The 23,968-nt window shown below is 39.6% G+C and overlaps 1 protein-coding gene across 2 annotated transcripts in view; it reads left to right on the top strand.

Moving 5' to 3' along the window:
• The window catches only part of galnt2 (UDP-N-acetyl-alpha-D-galactosamine:polypeptide N-acetylgalactosaminyltransferase 2), a 136,932-nt gene that overhangs the window by 89,198 nt on the left and 23,766 nt on the right, over nucleotides 1-23,968 (top strand). Inside the window, exons 2-7 of one of the 2 annotated variants that reach the window (XM_017464154.3) lie at nucleotides 1,757-1,844; nucleotides 7,137-7,290; nucleotides 19,415-19,513; nucleotides 19,736-19,803; nucleotides 20,042-20,107; nucleotides 22,866-22,987. In XM_017464154.3, the coding sequence (XP_017319643.1) occupies nucleotides 1,757-1,844; nucleotides 7,137-7,290; nucleotides 19,415-19,513; nucleotides 19,736-19,803; nucleotides 20,042-20,107; nucleotides 22,866-22,987 (597 nt within the window). The remainder of the gene's footprint in view (nucleotides 1-1,756; nucleotides 1,845-7,136; nucleotides 7,291-19,414; nucleotides 19,514-19,735; nucleotides 19,804-20,041; nucleotides 20,108-22,865; nucleotides 22,988-23,968) is intronic. The other variant, XM_053679837.1, reaches the window with a different exon arrangement.

Below are 23,968 nucleotides of genomic sequence, written 5' to 3'. Positions count from 1 at the left end.
GTCATTGTTCAGCTAAAGCAACTCCGGTAAAGGAATGTGTTCAGACGTTTCTTGACTGCAGAGCAAGGTTACGCTCAGTTCATGATCAGAGGACCACGAGTGAGATGTCTGAGTCGACGGGCCGTGCAGCGTCTCACCAGTACACTCGCCAAGCGTTGTATCGCCAATACTGTATAGGGAGAAGTATGAAATATAGGCCCTAATTTTTATTTTTTTAACCTTTAAAAGTGAATATATTATAGTTACTCTATATATAATATGTGCCTAATTCATAAGTAGAAGCACACTTGCTTTTTTTGAGACACGATTTCATACTGGTCCTACTTTTCTTCCATGATTTCATGGTGCCATGGAGGGATGGGTTTGTGCATTAAGCACTCTTATTTTACAGTGTTTTTTTTTTTTGTTTTTTTTTTTTTTAAATATTGCTGTTCAGAGCTTTTTGTCCCTGTCTCTTAGTGCTACATGGGCACCAATATGATTGTTTGGATAGTTCCCCAAAAATAGTTTGAGATATTCTTGTTTAAAGTGTGTCACTTCTGGGTGAAATGCTAAAAACATTTTCAGGATTCATAACTTGTCACGTCTTTGTGATTTGTCCAATCAAATGTTCTGTAGAACGATATCCTATGTCCTGTCCCTGGAATTGAGTCAGGCTTTGCAGTACTGTAGTATCTTAGGGTTAGGGTGTTGCCTGGTTATCAGCAAACATGGTCCGTTGGGGTGTTGTTGGCTGTGCGTCTCTTTTCTAACTGTCGCTTAGTCGAGGAAAAAATTGTTGTTCATTTTGAAGAGGGAGAATTTTTTATTTCAGTGGTGTTTTTACCAATACTGCAATATGCCGCTTCATTAGTAAGAGTAGCTAAGGGTGTGTCTGAGTCAGCTCCTTAGCTCCCTCGGTCATGAATCAGAATGTGTACACAAGTTGGGGCGCTGGTAAGGACCTGGCTCACTACGGTGTTTACAGTCAAATTAGCGTATCTTCTTATCTGATAATGTGATGATAAACTTGTGAAAATGGCTAAAATAAGCATATAAGTACCTGCACCACACCTGCAAGATCACAAACAACCCCGTCTGTCTTCCAGAATGTACACGCTCAGTGCGCAGAGTTTGTGTCCAATTTAATTTTAATAAAAGAAGTTTTATTAGCCTTCGTAACATCACTGACCTTTAGTCAGACCTGTTTGGGATTCAGTTGTACATTACTGACTGCTTGTCTGAATGATTGTGAAAACTTTTTTTTTTTTTTTTTGGGCAGAAATGGAAAAAAAAATGTTTATGGACCCTGAGAAAGCAAAATATTGGTGACCTTGTTTATAGTATTTGTGATGTTTATAACTGCAGTGCCCTCCACTAATATTGGGAGGCAGTCAAAACTTGTCTTTATTGTTTAACCTTTTGATATTTTGTTCAAAACATTCACAAACATACTGTGTTCTCATGGATATCGAACAATTGCAAACAAAACAAGGGTTTATCAAATCTATCTATCTATCCATCTCTCTCTATATATATATCTTTGTTAAATATAGGTGTGCAACAATTATTGGCACCCTTTTCAATACTTTAGACAATTTTTCACAGCCTCGTTTCTTCATATTTACCAAGGGTGCCAATATTAGTGGAGGGCGGAGTATGTATTAAAATGTCTGCATACAGTTATGCAACTAGTAAAGTTAACTGCATGATGGCAACAATATTAAACAGCAGGAGCACTAAAATGTGTTATGCATTTTCCCCCCCTTTTGGACAGGATGACTGGAGTGGCTTCGGTTCGAGCAGAATTCAAGCACACAGCAACACAGACAGCAGAGCGCAGAGTTTGGAAACCCTTCCCCCAGGTACGAGTCCACCTGAACACCAGTGTGTAATGCAAACACACTGCAGGATTAATACTGCATTCTTGAAACTCAGAAAAAAACCCAAAGAAACCGCCACTCAACTCGCAATTCCTACTCGGAAACTCAGGACGGTCGCCAAGTTGGATTATGCTGAGAGATGAGTTATACTGTATGCACTCGTATCTGCCTTCCATAACCTGGAGTGGGCTTACTGGTTATGCAGCGTGTATGAATTTGCTCAGAAAAATGGCAAGAGAATTTCCAGGCTCATTATCCATCTCGCAACTCCAGCCCCGTCTTACCCAAAGCTTCTTTTTTATCCAGACACTCAACTTAGCGAGGCTCTTAAAGTCTCCAGGTTTAAGTTGCTTGGTAATCAGGCATAAATAAACAAATATTGGTACATTTCACTGGCCAAGAACAATATTTCCAACCATAAAGGCATCTCTCTGGGGCTTTATCTACCCACTCTCAACGCTGTAAATGTTTCCGACTGCACTGTGCATAAATTCACTGCTTAAATCCGGCTTATGATGGCTGATGCAGGAGAACTAACGCAATCATGTTTTTCCCCCAAGCAAAGAAAAACGAAAGGTGTTGAGGTGGTAATGACTGCACGTCTTCAGCTTTGTTTAGGCGTCGTCATAGAGTGACAACTTTGCTACGTGTTTGATTGTATTCCGAGCAAATTGGATTTAATATCTGAGGTAATGACAGTGGAGCATTATCCCCACTGAACACACTGGAAAAGAAGTTTTAAGAAGTTTTATTCCTTCAGTTTAACTGTTCATTGATTAAAAAAAAAAAAATCAGATTATTATTAGTCATAGATTACGTGGGGTATCCGCGTACAAGTCTGTGTATGAGCTGTTACTATAGAAATAACAGCCTATTAGAACAAGTGGAGTAATATTGTTCAACCTATTACAGCCAGAACTACTATCCAAGGTACTGTAGTAGTAGCTACTAGAAGATTAATAAACAATTTCTGACCAGTCAGATTTGAGAACTCAACAGCACGATTTCTATATAAGATAAATAAATGACAATTACTATCAATTGTAATAAAACTGTGTTTTGCTGTATTGGGTGCACTAACGTGTTGAAATTAAACTGCATCATTTATGGTCAAATTATTTTGTTGTATTGTTTTTGTTTGCTACTAGTACCACTACTAATATTACTACTATTACCTCTACTACTACAACTATTACTTCCACCACCACTACTACAACTGCTATTACTACTACTTCCACCACTACAACTACTACCACCACCACTACAACTACTACTTCCAACCCCACCACCACTACAACTACTACCACCCCACTACAACTACTACCACCACCACTAAAACTACTTCCACCACCACTACTACAACTTCCAACACCATTACAACTACTACTACCGACACCTCTACAACTATTACTACTACCACCACCACTACTACAACTCCTAGTACTTCCAACCCCACCACCACTACAACTTCTACCACCCAACTACTATTACCACCACCACTACAACTACTACTACCTCTACTACAATTATTACTACTACCACCACCACTACTACAACTCCTAGTACTTCCAACCCCACCACCACTACAACTTCTACCACCAACTACTATTACCACCACCACTACAACTACTACTACCTCTACTACAATTATTACTACCACCACCACTACTACAACTACTATTACTTCCAACCCCACCACCACTACAACGACTACCACTACAACTACTACTACTTCCAACCCCACCACCACTACAACTACTACAAATATTATTACTACCGCCAACACTACAACTACTAGTGCTTCCAACCCCACCACCACTACAACTTCTACCACCACCAATACAACTACTACTACCACCACCACTACTTCAACTACTACTACCTTCAACCCCACCACCACTACAGCTACTACCACCACCCCTCTACTACCACCACCACCACCACCACCACTACTACTACTACAACTACTACTACTACATACACTTCTACCACCACCACCACCACTACTACTACTACAACTACTACTATTACATACACTTCTACCACCACCACTACTACTACTACTAATACTACCACCACCACCTTTACTACTACTACTAACAATAATAATAATGTTTTAGTATAAAGATATTACTATATTATTAAATCAATTATTTGCCATCTGACTAATCAGAATCCAGAATTCAAGAGTCTTTTTAAAATTGCCAATAAGAATTCCACATGGAGATAATCACGGCTACTTTTGAAACCAACTTTAAATCTTTTGAGTGCTTCTCGTAATCTTGACCTTATGTTTTTAAATCTGTTTTCTAACCACACAGTGATATTTGCTTGGGTGTTTAATGATGTAGGGTCAGACAGACCAGTGACCTTGAGTGAGCTCGCTACCATAACTTAAAGCACTGTCAATCAGACCACAGTGGTCAGGGGTCATGCTTTGATTTCTGATTTCAGCTCTGTGCTGTTATCTCATTAAGTTTGTACCCAGAGTGATGGTTATTTCAGTCTGAAATAATGTATACATGTTCAGGGGCACTCTCTTTATTTAACAATGCTTTAAGTTTGGCTTTAGTTTAGGTTTCATCTCTCTGATGGAATCTTGAGCTTTAATGAAAGATCATGATCAGACAAATGAGCTAATTACGATGCTCATAATAACCACCAGGCTTCTGTTAGGAGAGACAAATGAATCAAATTCTACCATATGTCTCACTGACTTGATTGCTATTACAGCTACTACCAATTAACCAATGGTAGAGACAGCTGCTGTTCCTGACACTGAAATGGAAATTTGCCATATGTGTCAGCCTGGGAAAACCTTTCACATGGCAAAAATCTTTTTTTACATTTACTATATGAAGTTCTGGAATCTACAGCTTTTCCTGAATTGAGAAGTGTTTTTCTTTTGAAAGTGTGTCAACCACAAGTAAATGTCTAGTGTTTTATAATCCATCACCAAAATTGAAAAGGGAAAATGTCATTCTACTTCAATTCCGCTCGAAGACGTACTTTCATTGTCTTAAAGCAACTGCTAGATATTGTTTTATGTTACATTAAATGTAATCTATAACAAATCTTAAAGATGACCATGAAATCTATCAGACTTTATCCATCCATCCATTTTCCATACCGCTTGACCTACACAGGGCCATGGGGGAGCCTGGAGCCAGGGGAATCTCAGGGAACACGGGGCACAAGGCGGGGGACACCATAGATGGGGTGCCAACCCGTGGCAGGGCACAATCGCACACATTCACACAGTACAGACAATTTGGAAATTCCAATCAGCCTACAATGCATGTCTTTGGACTGGGAGAGGAAACCGGAGTACCCGGAAGCAGGATTTGAACTCCCAGCTCCAGAGGTGCAAGGCACCCTCTGTCCTATCCAATTAAAAAATCATTTCATGTTTAGTAATAACAGAAGTGATTTTATATAAAAAGGGCCATGCTGTTATAGGAAAATAATCTAAGGTTGGATGGTGTGATGTGGCCCTGATGCAAAGTGAAGTCTCTGTTATCACCCCAAAGTTGATCAGTTTCCTAGAACTATCCCACCCCAAGGTGCATTCTTCCTTCATACCACAGCAATTTGATAACAATTGCAATTTTTTTTTTACTTATTAATGTATGACACTTCATGCTTTTAACCGTTGATGACCGTTAACTGTATCGTGGAAGTTAGTTCCTGTTATCGCTTACATTAGCACTTATGAATAGTCATTCCCTCACCAGACTTTTTGTAAGGACAATACATGGGATTTAAGTCTGAATGTACAGTGGCAAATGAGTTATCACTCTGAACATCATTCACACATCAGTTGCATAATTAGGAAATACTAGATAAACATAACACAAGGAGATGGAATTTTCTGGTGATGGAAGTTGAGTTCACCGCCAATGGCGTTAACCATATGTCTAAACCACCACCAAGTCTATTTCTTCTTGTTACTAATTTGTATTCCCTAAACAACCTAAAAATATATTTCAAACTTGACGGAAGTTATTGAAGAAAAGCATTTGACCTTGCTGTGACTTTGTCCCTTTTGGGGTTGATACCAATATCTAATGAGTTTATATGCTGGTTATGATGATAACACCATATAAATTCTTCAAGCATTCAAGCACTCGTCTTGAGAGGTCCTGCTAACAAGAATCTTAGACGGATGGACAACCAGGAAGCGTAATACCTCCACCATTCCACCCAGTGTCAGAGGCATAATAACATGGCAACCAGAACAGTCTAAATTTTTGGTTTTCTTTTAACAGTTAGCGGAAATTCTTGTTTTCGTGTATCATGTTTAAAAGTTTCAAGGTTTAATGTCATTGCCAATGACCGTGAAATTGCTGTCGCATCTCCTGTAAACGTGATATTTAACTAGTTGAATACACAAGCATGCAATAAAAGGCAACACCAGCTAACATCCTACCCTCCTCCCATACACTCATACTGCACAAAATCTTTATTACACATACTGTAGTTATTACTTATAATGTAGTTATGGCACAAATTCTTAGTTATTGCACATGTTGTATTGTTGATATTGCACAGATTGTAGTTAGAGAGATTCCCTGTGGTTACAGCACTAAGTCGTTAATATCCATAAGTGGTCTGTGTCATCACTTTGAGGTACTGTTATGTTAATGCACTGTTCATGATGATGACTGCCTTGGAAAAGAAAGAGGAGATTGAATATATGATGAGCGGGTTGTGTCGAGTCCTTGATAATGCTGGATGCTCTTCTCAAACTGGTAATTGTTACCAGAGATGTCTTATGATGTTGACGTTTTAGCCAAATTTGATTTGGACACTTCTACAAACCCACAGAGGACCAGGTCATTTAGAAAAGGAGCTCTAACTCCTGTAAGTGTAAACTACACTCCAGAAAACCCCCTCAGTAAAGATTTATGCCATGAACATTTTCGTTTTAAATTTGTCAAGGAACATTTTTCTATTCCTTAGATCACATTCGGTCTTAGTTGACTTTGGTGCTTGGACGCCTAAATATAATAACTGTGTAAATGTGGGTTGTGGTTTCCACTACTGTAACAAAATAAATTTTAAAAAAAAATCACTCCTGTTGGTTATGCTTCATGGACCCCACTTCGAGAATCATGATTTAGAGCATTACCTTCAGTTTTATTTATTTATTGCCGACATATGAGCTTTACCTCAGAACACACAGCCATCTGATTACTGCACACTCTCTAAAGCCTGTATGCTAAAGTTCTTTGTGTGTGTGTGTGTGTGTGTGCGTGTGTGTGTGTTTTCCAGGGAAGGTCAGGTGGCAGGACTTTGATCAGGACCTATATGTCGGGGCGACAGTGGTGAAGCCGGGACAGGATCCCTATGCCCGAAACAAGTTCAACCAGGTGGAGAGCGACAAATTGAGAATGGACCGCGGCGTCCCAGACACCAGACACGACCAGTGAGTCCCTCCTCTCTTGTTACATTTCCATTCATTCATTTATAATTCGGACACTTTCATCCAGAAACTCTTACCAGTGAGGCAGAATACGGTTTAAGCATATGGATGTTAAAGTTATACAGAAAAAGATCTGTGGAAAGTTTTTTAAATAAATGAATAAAATAAACGATGATGTAAGTCACATGCATACACACCATGTCGGAATTACTAGATGACACCCCGGACGTTCTACAAGGAGCTGTTCATGTCCTCGGGCGCCTAAATTAATCAGCGTATGATGATTGAGACCTGCAAAATACATAACTACAACATTAGATCACATTTGTATAGGATTGTTAAATATTACAGAGGTCAGGTGGTACAAATCGGAGCACTCAGAGAATTCCTAGTTTATAGGTTATAATTACGAGTTCTACAAGGACTACAAGTGAATGCTTTTTACAAGTCTTAATCTCGTAATTACAGTAATTACAACATGGCATGAATGCAGCTACAGCTAGATCGTGCTGTTTAGACAGGTGAAGAATGATGAATGAATGAAGAACATACATTTAAATTAAATGTCAGATCTCTCCATCATGCTGCTGTTTTGAAGCTCTTTCTGAAACTGTCATGCAGTTTTGGGTATTGTGCTCTCGTCTCCCTAATCATTTTTACATCTTCATGACTTTTGCATGACCGTGGTGGAAGGAAACACAGATTCATGCATTTTCTTGTGCTGACTTTTTGGTAATTCAATAGAAATGGTGAAACGTTGGACTAGGAGCTGGTGTCCTAGTTGTTCTGCATAAATAGTGATTCAAATGCTGTCTAATCACCTAAAAGCAAACGCTTTATCGTACACTCAGATTTGTTTCGAAGCATGATTTTTAGACATTTTTGGGTGAGCCACAAAAACCGTCCACCATTTTTAACTCCACTCTCATGCAGGAATAATTCATACCGTTACGCCTTATCCCAGGTCACCATGTATAGCGTAATGAAGTGATGGCATCGATATGTTTACCTAAGTAGTACTATTTGAGATTCCGCTACAGTGATCGAAGCCTGTTTGGAAAAAGCTAATTACATTTCTCCTAATATCACTTCATTTTACATTAAGTCAGTAAATTGATGCATAATTTCCAAATGATGTGGAAACAGTGTCGCAGTATGTGAAGGAAATGCGTTTTGACAGACTTGCATAAGCTACAAAACGGACTCAATATTCTAAACATTCATCTGTGCTTGTTTTTAGCCTTTGAATTTTTAAATCGAGTGAAAGTCATTTTCTATAACAGCAGCTCTGATTTGATCATTCTGGCTGTAATTTAAAGCACGGGTTTATTTTAATGTGCTTGATGTAATACGTTACGGTTTGTATAGCTAGAGCTAATTCACAGGGATGTGTATGGCAGATGCTTCACATAATCTACTGCTAATGATGAACAGATTTAAAAAGCATGTTATTTAACAAAGCAAAATGTTTGTTGATATGGCACCGTTTTCTGTATTAGACGTTTAACATTTCTTTAAGGAGCCCCCAGTGTCAGTCGGTAGGTTTTCCGCCACAGGAGAGTCTTCCTGACGGAAGATTTTCTCTAATATGACGAGCTGCAGGGTTTAAATAAAAGTAACTATCATGTCTCGTTTTCTTAATAATGATGATCGTTGGCAGGTTGCTGTGGTATACGAGGAATAAAACACTTGCTGTTATTGGAAATTAATGAACTTCAGAGTGACTCTATTCCACTCCATCACACCAACACATTGTTGATCATTCAGTACGTTTACGCGGACACCGATAATCCGATATTAAGACAATACTCTGATTAAGAAACTACCATGTAAACAGCGATTATTGATGACTTTAATCTGATTAAAGTCACACTCGAAGTAAACACACACTGAATTAAGACGTGTGGAGTATTCCTGTTTTAGTCGCATTATGGAAGTGTATTACAGACATGTAAACACCTTAATCACACTATGAACGTCGTGTGTGAGTTTTCACCGCATTTTGCGACAGGACACGTACACACACGGCAGTGCTCAACCGTTTGAGGACAAACAAGAGAGCACGGCTGCGTCCCAAACCGCGTACTTACCTGCTATATAGTAAGAGAAATACACGTATCTTGGCTACTGTATAGTCGGTAAGGATGGGGTTTCGGACACAGCCAGTGGCTTCAATCAGTCGTCTATGTGCAGGTACAGCACGGTTAAATAATTAACCGCACTTGAAGCTTTTGTTAAATTAAAAATAAAACCCAAATCTGTATACGGTACCATAACGAAGACAAACTTCAATACGTGAAACTCTAGTGGGAACGCCGGACGGCGTGCCGTGGGGACGTAATGGCGTGTGGCATTAATCCGTCTATGTTTTAGAACATGTAAAACTGGAACATGAAAGGAATATCCTAAAAGCAACTCATGTAAACACCTTAATCAGAATATTGTCTGATTCAGAATAAGGTCAATAATTAGATTACTGCTGTCCATGTAAATGTAGTCATTGATTTATTGTCTCATAAGCGCATTCCCCCAAGCTTTTTGCTCCTTTTCGTCATGCTACAAAAATAATGTATGCTCTAGAAAGAAAAGTAGTTATTAGTTTTTGATAACATTTTGGGCCCGGTGAAATGAAGTCAATTAATCCCAACCCAGCTGCGTTTGTGATCATCTCTATTTCATTGTTGTATGTTGAGTATTGTTCAGCACTTAAGTACTGAGTGACATGGAACGCAAGCAGAGTAATTCAAGCGTTCTCCAGGATGTGCTTCTCTCGTTCCTCACTGCCGCTATGCAGCATCGAGAGACGTGTTCCTGCTTTTGTGCGACGTGTCGTGCGTCTAATGTGCACCACACCCACTCCGCTCTATGATTAGCAAAAGCCACGTCATTAGACCAGGAGACGATTGTGGCACCCTGGTGGGAAAGAAAATAATCGTATTTCTTCCATCTAATCACCGTTATTGTCTTTCAACATCTCTGCTCCCATCTGCATGTTTCTCAGAGACTGGGAAGGTTTTGGTGATTTAACAGCAGGTCTATTCACAGCTTTTCATTTCGCTCTGCCAGTGTATTATTCTGCCAGATTTGGCCTGTTCCCAGTTTTACACATCATTTATATTTTTGTGGAAGCTGTTTCTGTTTATAATGCACCTTGCTAGAGCGTACATTATGGTAAGACAAAGCTTTCTTTCAAATAGCAGCCTGTCTGTTTTATTCTGCGCATTAGAGCGGTTTACTGAAAGCCACCATAGAACAGAAGTGTTTTATTTTAATGCAGCTGGGCCTTTTATTTGTTATTTTTATTAATACACGAAGACATGATGGAGGCAGACAGTTAGGCAGTTAGGCGAGGTGTCCAATACCCAGAGCTTATTTAATCTGTTCCATGACCGTGAAAATGAAGGACGTAAAATGTCTCTCTAATCGAGTCTAATGGAAAAGGTAATGGAGGTTGGTAGAATGGCTCTCTGTTAAACTGAAAGTTGGCCCGTCATTGCTGTCTGCTAGGGCAGAACTGGGCAGTAAGCGCTGCCCTCCAGTATTGCATTAGCAGCAGCTCAGAAACTTTGACAGTTTGTCAGAGGGGAAGTGAGTGTGAGCACTCACCATTCCAGAATAGTAGATATCCTGTTATACGAGCACTACATACTGGGTGGAAATTAACAACGGATAATATCTGGCGTAATAAGAAAAATAATAAAACCTCAGACATCACTTATTAAAAAAATAAAAGTGTCCTCGGTAGGTTTGAAAACTGCTTTAATAAAAGGATTTTTTTATTACTGGCAATGTACATGTTGGGTCTGTTATCTTCGCCATTGCATCGTAATGGACATTTGTCTAAAGTCTAATCCTTTTCATGCCTTTTTAAGGTGTAGTTAATATACAGATGGACAAATTAAAGGAAGAAACAAAATACAGTGTGTTAGTAAGGTGTTAGGCCAACACAAGCTTCCAGAACAGCTTCATTATCGCTTGGTTTGTTTGTACAAATCTCTGGAACTGAACTGGAGAGATGAACACTATTCTTCCTAAAGATATTCCCTTAGTTGCCATCTAAAACGTCGGTCCACAAACTCCCATTGGTGTTCAAATGGGTTGCGATCCCGTGATTGGAAGGCCAAGACCCACCACTGGGTCATGGGAGGTTAATGGATTAAATAGAAATGAATATTTTAAAGAACTGTGCACTTTATACTATGTACATCCAATTATCCAATCAGTCAATTGTCACAGCAGTGCTGTGTACATAAAATCATGCAGATGCAGGTCAAGACCTTCAGTTAATGTTCACATCAAACATCAGAATGGGGGGGAATAAAATGTGATGTCAGTACTTGACCATGGTTTGAGCTGACAGGAAGTCTACAGTAACGGAAATAACCAGTCTTTACAACCGTGGTGAGCAGGAAAGCAACTCAGAATGCTTGTACGTTGTGGCAGACTGTCTACAACAGCAGAAGACCACACTGAGTTACACTTCTGTCAGCCGCTAACCGCAGTCTGAGGCTACAGTGTGCACAGGCTCACCAAACCCGGCCAGAATCTCACATAGGTGTTCAACTGGGTTGAGATCTGGTGATGCTTCCATTTTATTTATTTATTTATTTATGTATTTATTTTTTTGCTGCTGATGCTTTCATATGGGTTCAGATTGTACTAGGTTCATGTCTAATTTATGACCATGAGAACAGTGCTAGTTGAGAAATGTATTATGCGTATTGTTTTGCTGCTGAACGCTGTGATGAGGAGCACAGTGATGTGAAAGGCTGAAGTTGTGGGAAAACAAACAGCAGGAGGATTTTTAGGTGTTTATCTGTCGTAATTCCAGTGTACACAGCAGCTTCCAACAACAGTTGCCGAGCTCCAGAAGGTCGCTGCTTGGTGGGCAAGACGCACAGTCTGTTTATATCGGCTTGTGCTTTCGCATGTGAAGCTGCAGAGCACTCCCAGGACTCCCCGATGTACTGTTGACATGCAGGAAGTGGAGACAGAGTGAGAAATCCCCTGATCCTCAGTACATTCCATGCACAAGCATGATCATACTAACAGACATGATGACTGTTGTGCTAATGGAGTTTCACCATGTGGAAATCTGGTTCACAAGTGGTTCTGGTCCTTATAGAATACGTTTCACATGGTCGGCTGGGTTATTTATAGAGCAGCTTTTTCTAGCTAGCATGCTTGCGACTCTGACTGAGCAGGGATTCTGGCAAGCGTAAGTAAATTATGTCGAAGTGTGTAATGTTCCATTGTAAATATTCAAACAGTGTATCTTTGCATTAGGCTGCCATGAGCAGCTCTCTGGAAGATAACAGTATTTTACGACTGGTGACCATCTGCTCATCTCCTTATCTTTTGCCCATTGTGTATGCTCTTTTTAAGCCTGGAGATGTTAGTGCTTCCAAAAACTGTCCAGTTATTGATTTTCTCAAGTCCACTTGTTCTGCTGTCTGTTGTAGCTTTGGAGGATCCAGGCAGTCCATCAGCCCAAGTCTCTGCAAGAACATTAGTCATGGAATTATGGGCTAAAGTCAACATGAAGCACAAGGCTGAAGTAAATGTTTACTCAGGACTAGCGAACACTGTATTTCAGGCCTCACACAATGTTTCACCTCCCTTTGAATGGAAATTTGAGCACTTTTTCTTTTGTACCCGAGTCTGTTTGGTATGTTCTGTCAACTGGTGAAAGCAGATCTTTAGTCCACCTAAAAACAATGTTTTTGGGTTTCACTCTAACGCAGAGACCATAGCATATGTGATAGCAAGCTGTTCCTTTGGCTGAGGAACGCAATTAGTTCTGGTCATGTTGCTTCTTGTTTCGATGGGGTTTTTATTTTACTGGTGAGGAAAGGCATGCTGTGGTCTGCAGATAAACCTGAAGGATTGTAACTGAAATCCAGTCAAGAAGCCTTTTAAAATGGAAGTGACTAAAAGCTAAAAACAGAATTAATTATGTATAATTCATAAGCAATCATCTTCTACATGATCAATCACCTCAGATCAGTTGTCAAGAAAAGCAAATTGAATAAACACTACCGCAATCAATTAAACATTCAGAAGAGCTGTAAAGATTACACCCTCCTCCAAGGAGACCAGAAGATACGCTATACTGAAATGTTTTATCAGCTCAAGGACTCAACAAGCAAGTCCATTCATTCCTTATCTTGACTTTATAAAGCTCTGTGTGTTTGTGCCCTCAGCATATCTTAAAGGCAGAACAGAACGTCTTTGGCTGTTCTACAACGCATTCTGTGCCATAACTCTGATATCTTTCGTTCCCTCCTGGAGGTATTTCAAGAAAATTAAGAAAGTTAAACGTTAAAAGCTCATTAAAGTGTTCTAACTGGTGCGACTTTAATAAATGAGCATTTTAAAGCTGTTGCACAGAAAGTAGTTTTGCACACACTGTGCTTATTTCATCGTGTTAATGCATTTTTTTTATATGAGTGTGCATGTTTGGAACGATCTGACAGTCCTGTATAGACTGTTTGCACAATATATTTTCTTATTCCGAGTGAGAAGGCACAGGAATGACGCTCCGGGCTCCAGTGAATGAAAGCCAGATCAGTCGAGTCACAGGCTATGCGAATTAAGATGTTTGACGTGCACTGTACTTGCATGTCCGTTCAGTTTTTGTATTTCAGAACTGAACACCAGTTGATGGAAAATATATTTTTTTTGTTCTGCTTTGCTTCTGAGTGGCACAACAGGAAAGCGTTCGCCTTTTTGTACGTAGACCGCAAGTCCGGATCCCGTCGATGCTTCAGTCGTTCTCGGTCGTGCTGTCTGGAGATGTGAGATGGCGTATTCTCACCCCTGTCAATCACAGTGACATTAGCCAATCGTCTGTATCTGTGAGCTCATGTTCGCGAAAGAGGGTGGATGGCGCTTGCTAAGAGTGTGTTATGCTGCATTGATACACAGCATGGGCAGCAGTTTGAAAAGATGTAGAGGTTCGCTTCATGTATCGTGGAGGAAGCCTTCACCCTCCCAAGTTGATGTGGGAGAGTTTGCTTGTAGGTGGGATTTGGCAAGATCGTATTACCAAATTGGGAAGAAAATGGGGGAGAATTGGCAAGACCTAATGCCGAAGCATTCCTCAGGATTCTGTGTCCTACATTTAGGAAAAGAGAAAGCAGAATAGCCTTAAGGAGTTTGTAAGTCACAGCCATATGTTAGGTATTAAGACAAACTAGTTAAATCAGTCATTTATCCATAATCATGTGAGAGAACTTCTAAAACTGTACATTTATGAGGCTTGATTTTCCGTAGCTTGTGTGGAAAAATTGGAATAGCGCATAAAACATTTGTGAATAAAGCAGCGTTTCCATCCCACGTGTTCAAGAGAACAAAATAGTCACTTCCAGGGGAAACTGGCGCATTAATTAGTATTAATACAAATGGTAAAGAATTAATACAAGCGCAAGTATTAATATAAATGGAAGATGTTGCAACTGGGGAAGACACTGTGGCTCTTTTTTCCAATATAATAAATGACTTGCTCTTCAGAGCGTGCAGACGAAACCCCATCACACACCTCATGCTATTTTGTGATTGGAGGCAGATGCCTGATGTTTGGCAACATAATCATGTGAGACAGTTCTGGCAGGTAATTATACCAGATCGTTTCGATGACAGATTTTGGCTCAGGCATTTCAGAATGACAAAAGCAGCATTTTCGATGCTGTGCAACAAGATTGGTCCGCTGCGTAGTCCAGTCATGTGACCCACCGTGCCCCAGTTTACTTTTCTGAGTCAATTATCCAATCGCATGATTTGTTGAGGTAAAGTCACATGATTTTTTATGATGCCCATCACATTCGGTAAAAATGTGTTTCCGTTGTAGTTCATGCGCATGTCGTCTTATCGAATAAAAAAAATTATCCACCTCAATCACCGCAACCCAAAAAAAAATGCGCAAAATCGGTTGGTCTTGTAAACTTTTGTTGATCTCAGAGCTTATTTATTTGCAATAATCCAAAAGCCTATATGAAAATCCTATTGGGTGAAAATCCTATTCCCTTTTGTCAAGGGAACCGGTGGGATGATAACTTCCGGCTTCCGGTACAAAATGACGTTATCCCTGCACCACTCTATTGGGTGGTTTGGCTGCGTCTCTCCTCCTGTAAACACTCTTATTGCCTTTTCTGCATACGCCCAAATTGTTTTCATTTGGTTGATGGCATGACCATGTTTTTGTTACATTTTGTATGGGATTCGCTGGAGGTTCTCTTTAAAGATCTGTTCAGAGCTGTCAGAGCATGTAGTGAGTGGGCACTTGATGCATGGCAGAAAGTTTGGCCTGCAGTTTTGGCATGCGTGGTTGCATAGCATGCAAGCTTGGAGGTAGTCTGAACTCCTGCCATGCTGAGATTCATGAGGACATCTGGATGCAGTACACTTTACTGATTAGACTAGAGGGAGTCAGATTGATGGTGTTTATTATAAGCACCAGGAAAGCGCCTGATTGTTTGAAGGTTCATGGTCATTTTGTTTGCTAGGCAGACATGACTGAATGTTTTTATTTTTAAATGGGATTTTCCTAAATAACACACAAAGGCTGATTGTTTTGGTGATATGAAATGTTGTGAAGCTTTCATCCTTTATCACCATGCATTAGTAAACAGGCTTTGTACTTTTTCACATTTCCACACTGCAAACAATCGCTCTTGATCGAAAGACATCTTTGGCGACTTAGCACTTGATTACTTAATAGAAATATTTTAATCAACTGTAGTCTGTACTTCACTTAAATTTGCTTAGATTATATCTTGTGTTTTTTCTTTTCTAGTCTCAGAAGTGCACCCCAGGTTTTTATATAATCATAGTCAAGTTCTGTAGGAAGCAAAATTGCAGGCTGTATTTAATGGACTAATGTGATAATCTGCTGAAAGAGTCTCTCTGAAAGATCTCTGCCCGATATAGGTTTTTTTTTTTTAAACCAATGCAGGAATAGTGAGAAGACAGAAACGGCTCATTGTGCAGCTGAATAGACAAAGACAGCAAGAGGAATTTGGGACAAGGCTCAATTTGGAAATAAAAAGAAGGCATACTTCTCAGTATGTTCTATAATATTCATTTAAACTAAGCCCGGAATGGCCTAAATAATGAGCTGGATTTTCTGAGTCATACAGACGTGCACGTCACAAAAAGCACGATTCTCTTCAATTACACATGCAGCATAGAAGTGCACTTTTTTTTGTGCATTTATTTTAGCATGTAGACATTATAGGGCAGGGGTGTCCAATCTTTTCCGCAAAGGGCCGGTGTGGGTGCAGGGGTTTTCATTCCAACCAAGCAGGAACCATACCTGATTCCACCTGTTTAATCAGTAGATCTTGATGTAAACGTACTGAATGAGAACTCACGTGCTGCCTAATATATCCCACCCCCCTTGACAGGTGCCATTGTAACGAGATAATCAGTCAGTACGTTTACATGGATAACACTAATCCGATATTAACCCGATTAAGACAATACTCTGATTAAGAAACTACCATGTGAACAGCAATTTTTTATGACCTTAATCTGATTAAAGTCATTCTCGAAGTAAACACAAACTGAATTAAGACATTCAAACATATTCCTGTTTTAGTCGCATTATGGAAGTGAATTACAGACATGTAAACACCTTAATCACACTATTAACGCCGTGTGGGAGTTTTCACTGCATTTTTGTGACAGGACACGTACACACACGGCAGTGCTCAACCGTTTGAGGACAAACAAGAGAGCACGGCTGCGTCCCAAACCGCATACTTACCTACTATATAGTAAGAGAAATACACGTATCTCGGTTACTATATAGTGGGTAAGTACACGGTTTCGGACACAGCCACTGGCTTCAATCAGTCGTGTATTTGCACGTACAGCATGACAAATAATTAACTGCACTCGAAGCTTTCATAAGATTAAAAATGTAACACCCAAAACTGTATACGATGCCATAACGAAGATGAACTGTATGTCGATACGTGAAATTCTGGAGGGAACGTCGGACGGCGTGATGTCGTAATGACGTGTGCCGTTAATCCATCTATGTTCTATAACGTGTAAAACGGGAACATGACAGGAGTATTCTAAAAGCAACTCATGTAAACACCTTAATCACAATATTGTCTTATTCTGAATAAGGTCAGTAATTACATTACTGCTGTCCATGTAAACGTTGTCATTGTTATTCACTTCACCTTTCATACACCTTCAACATACTGTCTATGCAGATTTGAGGAGGAAAATATACATCACTCATCACTGGCTAGCTCTTTGCTAACAAAGGAAGGACATGGTGTCCATATGTGTGATTTATTTTGTTTGTTTGTTTGTTTTGTTTTTTACTTTGTAGCTCAAATGCCTGGTAAATGTCATCATTCCAAGCTGTGACTTCTGATAGAAGTCAAATGCAGCCTTATTCCTTTATAATTAATTTATTCGGAAGATAAATTAATGTGCCAGTTATCTTTTATTTAGCAAAAATGCATTTCTTCCACATCAGAAGTGGCATATAAAATTGTCTAATCGAGCTGCAGTCTGGGAAGAATTTGTCCACATGCATACAAATCAGTGATTACACCCTCAAACAGATCGATCCAGGGTCAGACCTGATTGTCCAGGCTGAGACTGAGAACGCACGTAGTAGATACTTTTAAAGATTTTAAATGCTGCTCTTGTGCTTGGGATTTGCCAGCGTGTTGTCAGCCTGTTATTAATAAAACGGGGCTGTATTTGGATGTGCATGTGTTTACTGGGGTGAGAAGGACGCGTGATGTTTGACCTTTTGTTATTAAAGCACTTTATTTAAAAGGGAAGTGATGATGGAAAGCATATGGTCTTTATTCCTTCAAGAACGTACCCCTGTGTGTGTGTGTGGATATTTTTGGCATTTTCTCAGAGCAGTCGTAGCTTGAATCTGGGACCCGAGCAGCACTGCAGATTTAACGTATCAGAAATACATCCTGCTGAATGAGCTGTGAATGTGAAGTTAGCTTGAATTGCTATATTTGTGTATCCAGTTTTTTATCTTGTATTATTTTTTGCATCTTCTCCATCTCTTTGTGTTTTTACTGGGTCTAGAGCGTGAATACAACCTGTAAAGTATCAACAAGAAACTACAGATTATTATGAAATAGCAACAATATCATAGTTACAAAGTATTAAATCATCTAAATCATTCTCAGGGGTTCTTGAAGTGCTTTTTCATTTCTTTAAAATATGCCATAAGGTATGACTCCTCTCCTGGAATAAGGAAATAGGGAACGTGTTAGAGATTTTCCTCAGAAACGCTTGTCCTCGAGTCTGTACAGTGATACAGTGATGGAAAAGTGTCCTGCTCTTCAGGTGGAAATGGCGGAGGAAGCTGTGAGTAAGGTGTGTGTGTTGTAAACAAATGAAAGTACAGAATCCACATTCAGGTTCCAGCATCCAGCAAGCTCATGCAAATAAGCATTTGGCATTCTCCTGTTTAGATATTCTGTGAATTTTGAATTTTGCATGAGATCAGGTCGGTCCATCACCTTCACTCTGGTCTGAGGTTAAACTTTGCAATGCATGGTGCTGTGCGTGTGTACGAGTGCAGACTTGCGGAGTGATGCTGCTCTCATGAGTATCAGCAATGAGACATTCTGCCAGGCTCCTGATCTTGTACCAGAGAGGAGCGTGTGCTTTCTCACCTTTAACTAAAGAAAAGGCTGCAGGATTCCAACCTGTGTCCAGATGTGCAATGTCCAGGACTGAGAAGGGATACTGAAATTAATTTCAAGTAAACACTTCAACAGAATGTACTATATATATATATAATAATTTTAAAAATATATATTTTGCCACACACGAATCGAAAAATTAAAATAAGTGGACATTATTGTTTCAGTTTTATTGTTCTAGTAGTTAGTGTCAGATGTTGTTGTCATTGTAGTTGTAGTAGTAGTTCTTGTTGTAGGAGTGGCTATTGTCTTAGCAGGAGTTGTATATATTGTTGTCATCGTAGTAGAAGTTGTTGCTGTAGTAGTTTGCTACCTCAAAATTATAATACTTCTTGGTAGTGCGATGAAATATTGATAAACTTCAGTTCTAATGTAATTTACAAATATTCATGATCTCTCTCTCTCTCACCCTCTCACCCTGGCAGCTGTCGCCATAAGCAGTGGAGGACCGATATGCCTGCATCCAGCGTGGTGATCACATTCCATAACGAAGCTCGATCTGCTTTATTACGCACTATAATCAGGTGAGCTTTCTGCACGGGAGCTCCTCATGCCCAGCTCTCTGTACTGTCTGCTGTGTTCGAGTTACACAACATTAGAGAGCACTCCACGCGCAGTGCAACGCCGCCGAGCACTCCATCATTTTGCCCCTGCTGATAACGTTTAGCGTAACCACTTGTTTAAAGTACACAATGTAAAGCTCTTGCGTAAGAGAACCCGTTTAACTCCTGAACCTCTCGCTGCAGTGTTCTGAAGAAGAGTCCTGCCCATCTCGTCAAAGAAATTATCCTCGTAGACGATTACAGCGACAACCGTAAGTGCTTCCATCTCCAGCTTTCCACGCGCATCCATATTCCTTACATCCCTCAAGCAGACGCACCTTATTTCCTTCATTTTCCAGACTTGATTTGAGGTCATTTCCTCTGTTGTCATGACATGACCTGATTAGCTTATTGACAAAATGGACATGCGCGTCCTGCTTCCTGGGCTTTAGTGTCTGTTTTGTGTTCACCAACTTTAAATGAACTCTCCTTCTTCATTTGTTTCTTCAGCTGAAGACGGGGCCTTGCTCGGGAAAATCGAGAAAGTCCGGATTCTTCGAAACGATAGACGAGAAGGTCAGTATGTTAATGACACTGCAGGTTATGTAATGTCTGCTCCTCCCTAGAGGACTTCAATATGGCCTACATTCATAATCTGTTATCCTAACATTATTCATTTCAAAAATATAATACAACTAGACTGTTTTTCTACACAAACAATACGAACAATAATACATTTGAAAGAATTCAAAAGCATTTCGGATGATATAGAAGTGGATGGAGGTGATAATAAAGGCGAAAGGTAGATATAAATGGTATTAGAGAATATTTATACAACATTACGAAAGGGAGCTGCAAACTTTTATACTGACTGATATCACAGCACGGTTGATTTCTCGAATCTGATTTGTCATTAATTAATAAATTAAACCTCACACCACCAGGGTCGGGGGTTCGATTCCCACCGTGGCCCTGTGTGTGCGGAGTTTGCATGTTCTCCCCGTGTTGCGGGGGTTTCCTCCGGGTACTCTGATTTCCTCCTCCAGTCCAAAGACATGCATGGTAGGCTGATTGGCGTGTCTAAAGTCCGTAGTGTATGAATGGGTGTGTGAATGTGTGTGTGATTGTTTGCCCTGCGATGGATTGGCACCCTGTCCAGGGTGTACCCTGATTTGTGCCCGATGCTCCCTGGAATAGGCTCCAGGTTTCCCTGTGACCCTGAAAAGGATAAGCGGTATAGAAGGTGGATGGATGTAATTGTTGGCAAATCAGTGGTACTTGTGTAGTTTGTTTTATATATATATATATATATATATATATATATATATATATATATATATATATGTGTGTGTGTGTGTGTGTGTGTGTGTGTATATATATGTATATATATATGTGTGTATATATATGTGTGTGTGTGTGTGTGTGTGTATATATATATATATATATATATATATATATATATATATATATATATATATATATATATATATATATATATATATATATATATATATATAGATAGATAGATAGATATAGATATAGCTGTGCAAGTAGGGAGTTGCTGTTATAATAAATGAATCAACACCATCTGACCAATCAGAATCGAGAATTCAACAGTGCTGTGGTATAAAGTAATATAATTCCTACTGTGAATATATAGAACCGTAAATGTAGCCAAATATTAAATGTTCTTCTATCAGAAGTATATGGATTTTTATTTTAGTGGACGTTAATGGGAAATATTCCTATTAGATGCTTCTGCTCTCCTCTACGCTGGCTAGACAGGAAAACATTCAACACATTCCAGTGGTTTAGAAAAGCTCTGCAAGTAAATAAACAGTTTATTGTAGCAACAATAGTGCAGCTTTAAAAAAATGAAATGATAGAAATTATCTTTGTATCTCTATTACTTGATGGCCTCAGACTCAGTCTAATGGATTTTCCCAGTTTTTGTCGTTTACCTGCTCAGATTTCCAGCTAAGTAACAATCAAGCAATCAGGCTGCTTAGCTGGAGGGAAGTGGAGAAGCCACATGATTTTTAATGACAACCAGCACCACAAACAGCCTCATCTCAAACACGCAGCTTTTCTACACAGTGCAAGGAGAAAATGGTGTTAAACAATATAAATGCTTTGTTATGAGAGAGCGTCGTTTTTGGAAGGTGCTCGTGATATCCAAAATACTTCTGTTTTTCATTTCAGCTGTTTCTTTACCTCCGTTCCATACACGCTTGGTTCTTTTAACACTGTGATGTAGTCAATGTGAGTTTTAATTTGATGGATGGAGGTTTAATAACACTTCATCGAAAAGGACATGAAATTCTAACAGCTGTGGGAGATGCCAAGCAGCTGAACTGCAGTGTGATGTGTATAAACAGAGTTTTGTGGACAGGACAGAGGTTTTGGACATTAATTGAGAGACATGATTTTGTTATTTAGTATGATGAAGTCCTTCCAGTGACTGCAGCCAGAAATGCGTTAGGGTGCTGTCAGGAGTTTGGGAAGTTCACAGAGATGTTCGAGTCACGCTGTAGATTTATGTGATTACAGAATCACAGATCACATTCCTCCAGTGCAGATTAGAAACAGCCAGGAGTGCTCTGTGTTCTTACACCAGCCACAGGGAAGCAGTGCCTGTGTGTGTGTGTGTGTGTGTGTGTGTGTGTGTGTGTGTGTGTGTGTGTGTGTGTGTGCGCGCACGTGATTTTGTCTGCACACGTGAGTTTGTCTTTTTGCGCTTTGTTGTTTGTGTGCATGCAAGGTGTTTTTGTGTGTGTGTGTGATTTTTGTCTGCACATGCTTTTGAGTACTTTTTTGTTTAGTGTGCATGCGCCTGTTTGTGTATGTGTGCATTTGTGAGGCTGTGTATTTTGCATGGGTGTTTGTGTGTGCATTTGTGTGTGTGTGTTTGTCTCTGCATTTGTGTGTGTTTTGTCTGCATTTGTGCGTTTGTGTGCGCATTTGTGTGTTTAAATGTGTTTCTGTGTGTGTTTGTGTGTTTAAACATGTTTCTGTGTGTGCGTATGTGTTTCTGTGTGCATTTGTGTGTTTTGTGTTCTACGTTTGTTTTGTGGTGCGGTGGTATTTATATCCCCGTATAAGAATAGGAATATCGGACATTTTTGACCACTGGACACTTGTTTTTGGAACTAAAAGAGGAAATGTTTCCGTACTGATGTTGCAGTTAAAGTTAGATTAGAGTAAGATTGATGTGTAGCATCGCATTAATTAGCTGCATTAATAATGATGTCACTGGAAGTTCCTCACAAGGATAGTAAAACGTGTGTGTGTGTGTGTGTGTGTGTGTGTGTGTGTGTGTGTGTGTCTGTCTCAGGTCTGATGCGATCACGTGTCCGAGGAGCAGATGCGTCCACGGCCAGTGTCCTCACTTTCCTGGACAGCCACTGTGAGTGTAATGAACACTGGCTGGAGCCTCTGCTGGAGAGAGTTGCTGAGGTTAGTGTCTCACACAGTCTCATACACACACACACACACACAGACACACACACACACACACACAGAGCCACAAATACAGTGGGACAAATCCTTGTTCAAAGCCGTGGATGTGACAGATTGTTAATTAAATTTGTGCAGGACGGCACTGTGCTCATGGTCTGATAGTCTGAGTGGATCAGTTCAGTAGTTGGTGAACATTTTGTTGTTGTTTTAAGTGATTAGGTTCTTACTCAGTCTAGACACGCACACCACCGATCAGAAGTGTGGAGACACTCGACTGAAATGTTTCTCATGATCTTAAAAACCGTTTGATCTGAAGGTGTATGATTAGATGTTTGAAATCTGTGTTGTAGACAAAAATAGAATTGTGCCAACGTATTCGTTTCTTTCATTAGAAAACTACCATTTTATTTACAAAAAATTTTATTTTTTTAAACTGATGACTCGGAGCGAAATATTCCAAAAAGCAGCCAATAAGTGTCCAGCGTAGGTGGGGACTCCTTTAATACTGTTTAAAAAGCATCTCAGGGAAATTCCTCAAGAAATCGGTTGAGAAAATGCCAAGAATACATTTCTGGAAATTCTAGATAAGAGGGTGTCTACTTTGAAGATGCGAAAATACTAAATTATTTTGGTTTATTTTATTTTATTTATTTATTTTTTACCAGAACATAATTCCCATAGTTCACTTGTGTTATTTCAGAGTTTAGATGACTTTATTATTATTATAAAATGTGGGGGAGGGGATAAATAAAAATAAAGAGCGTGTGTTTCTACATTTTTGATTGGTAGTGTACATTTTCTGTATAAGATGACCTGGTTAGAGTAATGTCACTCAAAAAATTTAGCATTCCCAGTAACCCTGCCCAGACTTGCAAGTATCATCCATCCCAGGAGATTGGATCATCATGGCTAGTATTAAGTACATGTATGAATTGAGTGGCAGATGTATTGAGCCCATCAAGCAAGGTTTTTTTTTTT

This window comes from Ictalurus punctatus, chromosome 3 (assembly GCF_001660625.3).
Source record: "Ictalurus punctatus breed USDA103 chromosome 3, Coco_2.0, whole genome shotgun sequence".
NCBI classification, from domain to species: Eukaryota; Metazoa; Chordata; class Actinopteri; order Siluriformes; family Ictaluridae; genus Ictalurus; species Ictalurus punctatus.
The sequence above is the reverse complement of the archived record's forward strand: the minus strand, read 5'-3'. Positions and strand labels throughout refer to the sequence as shown.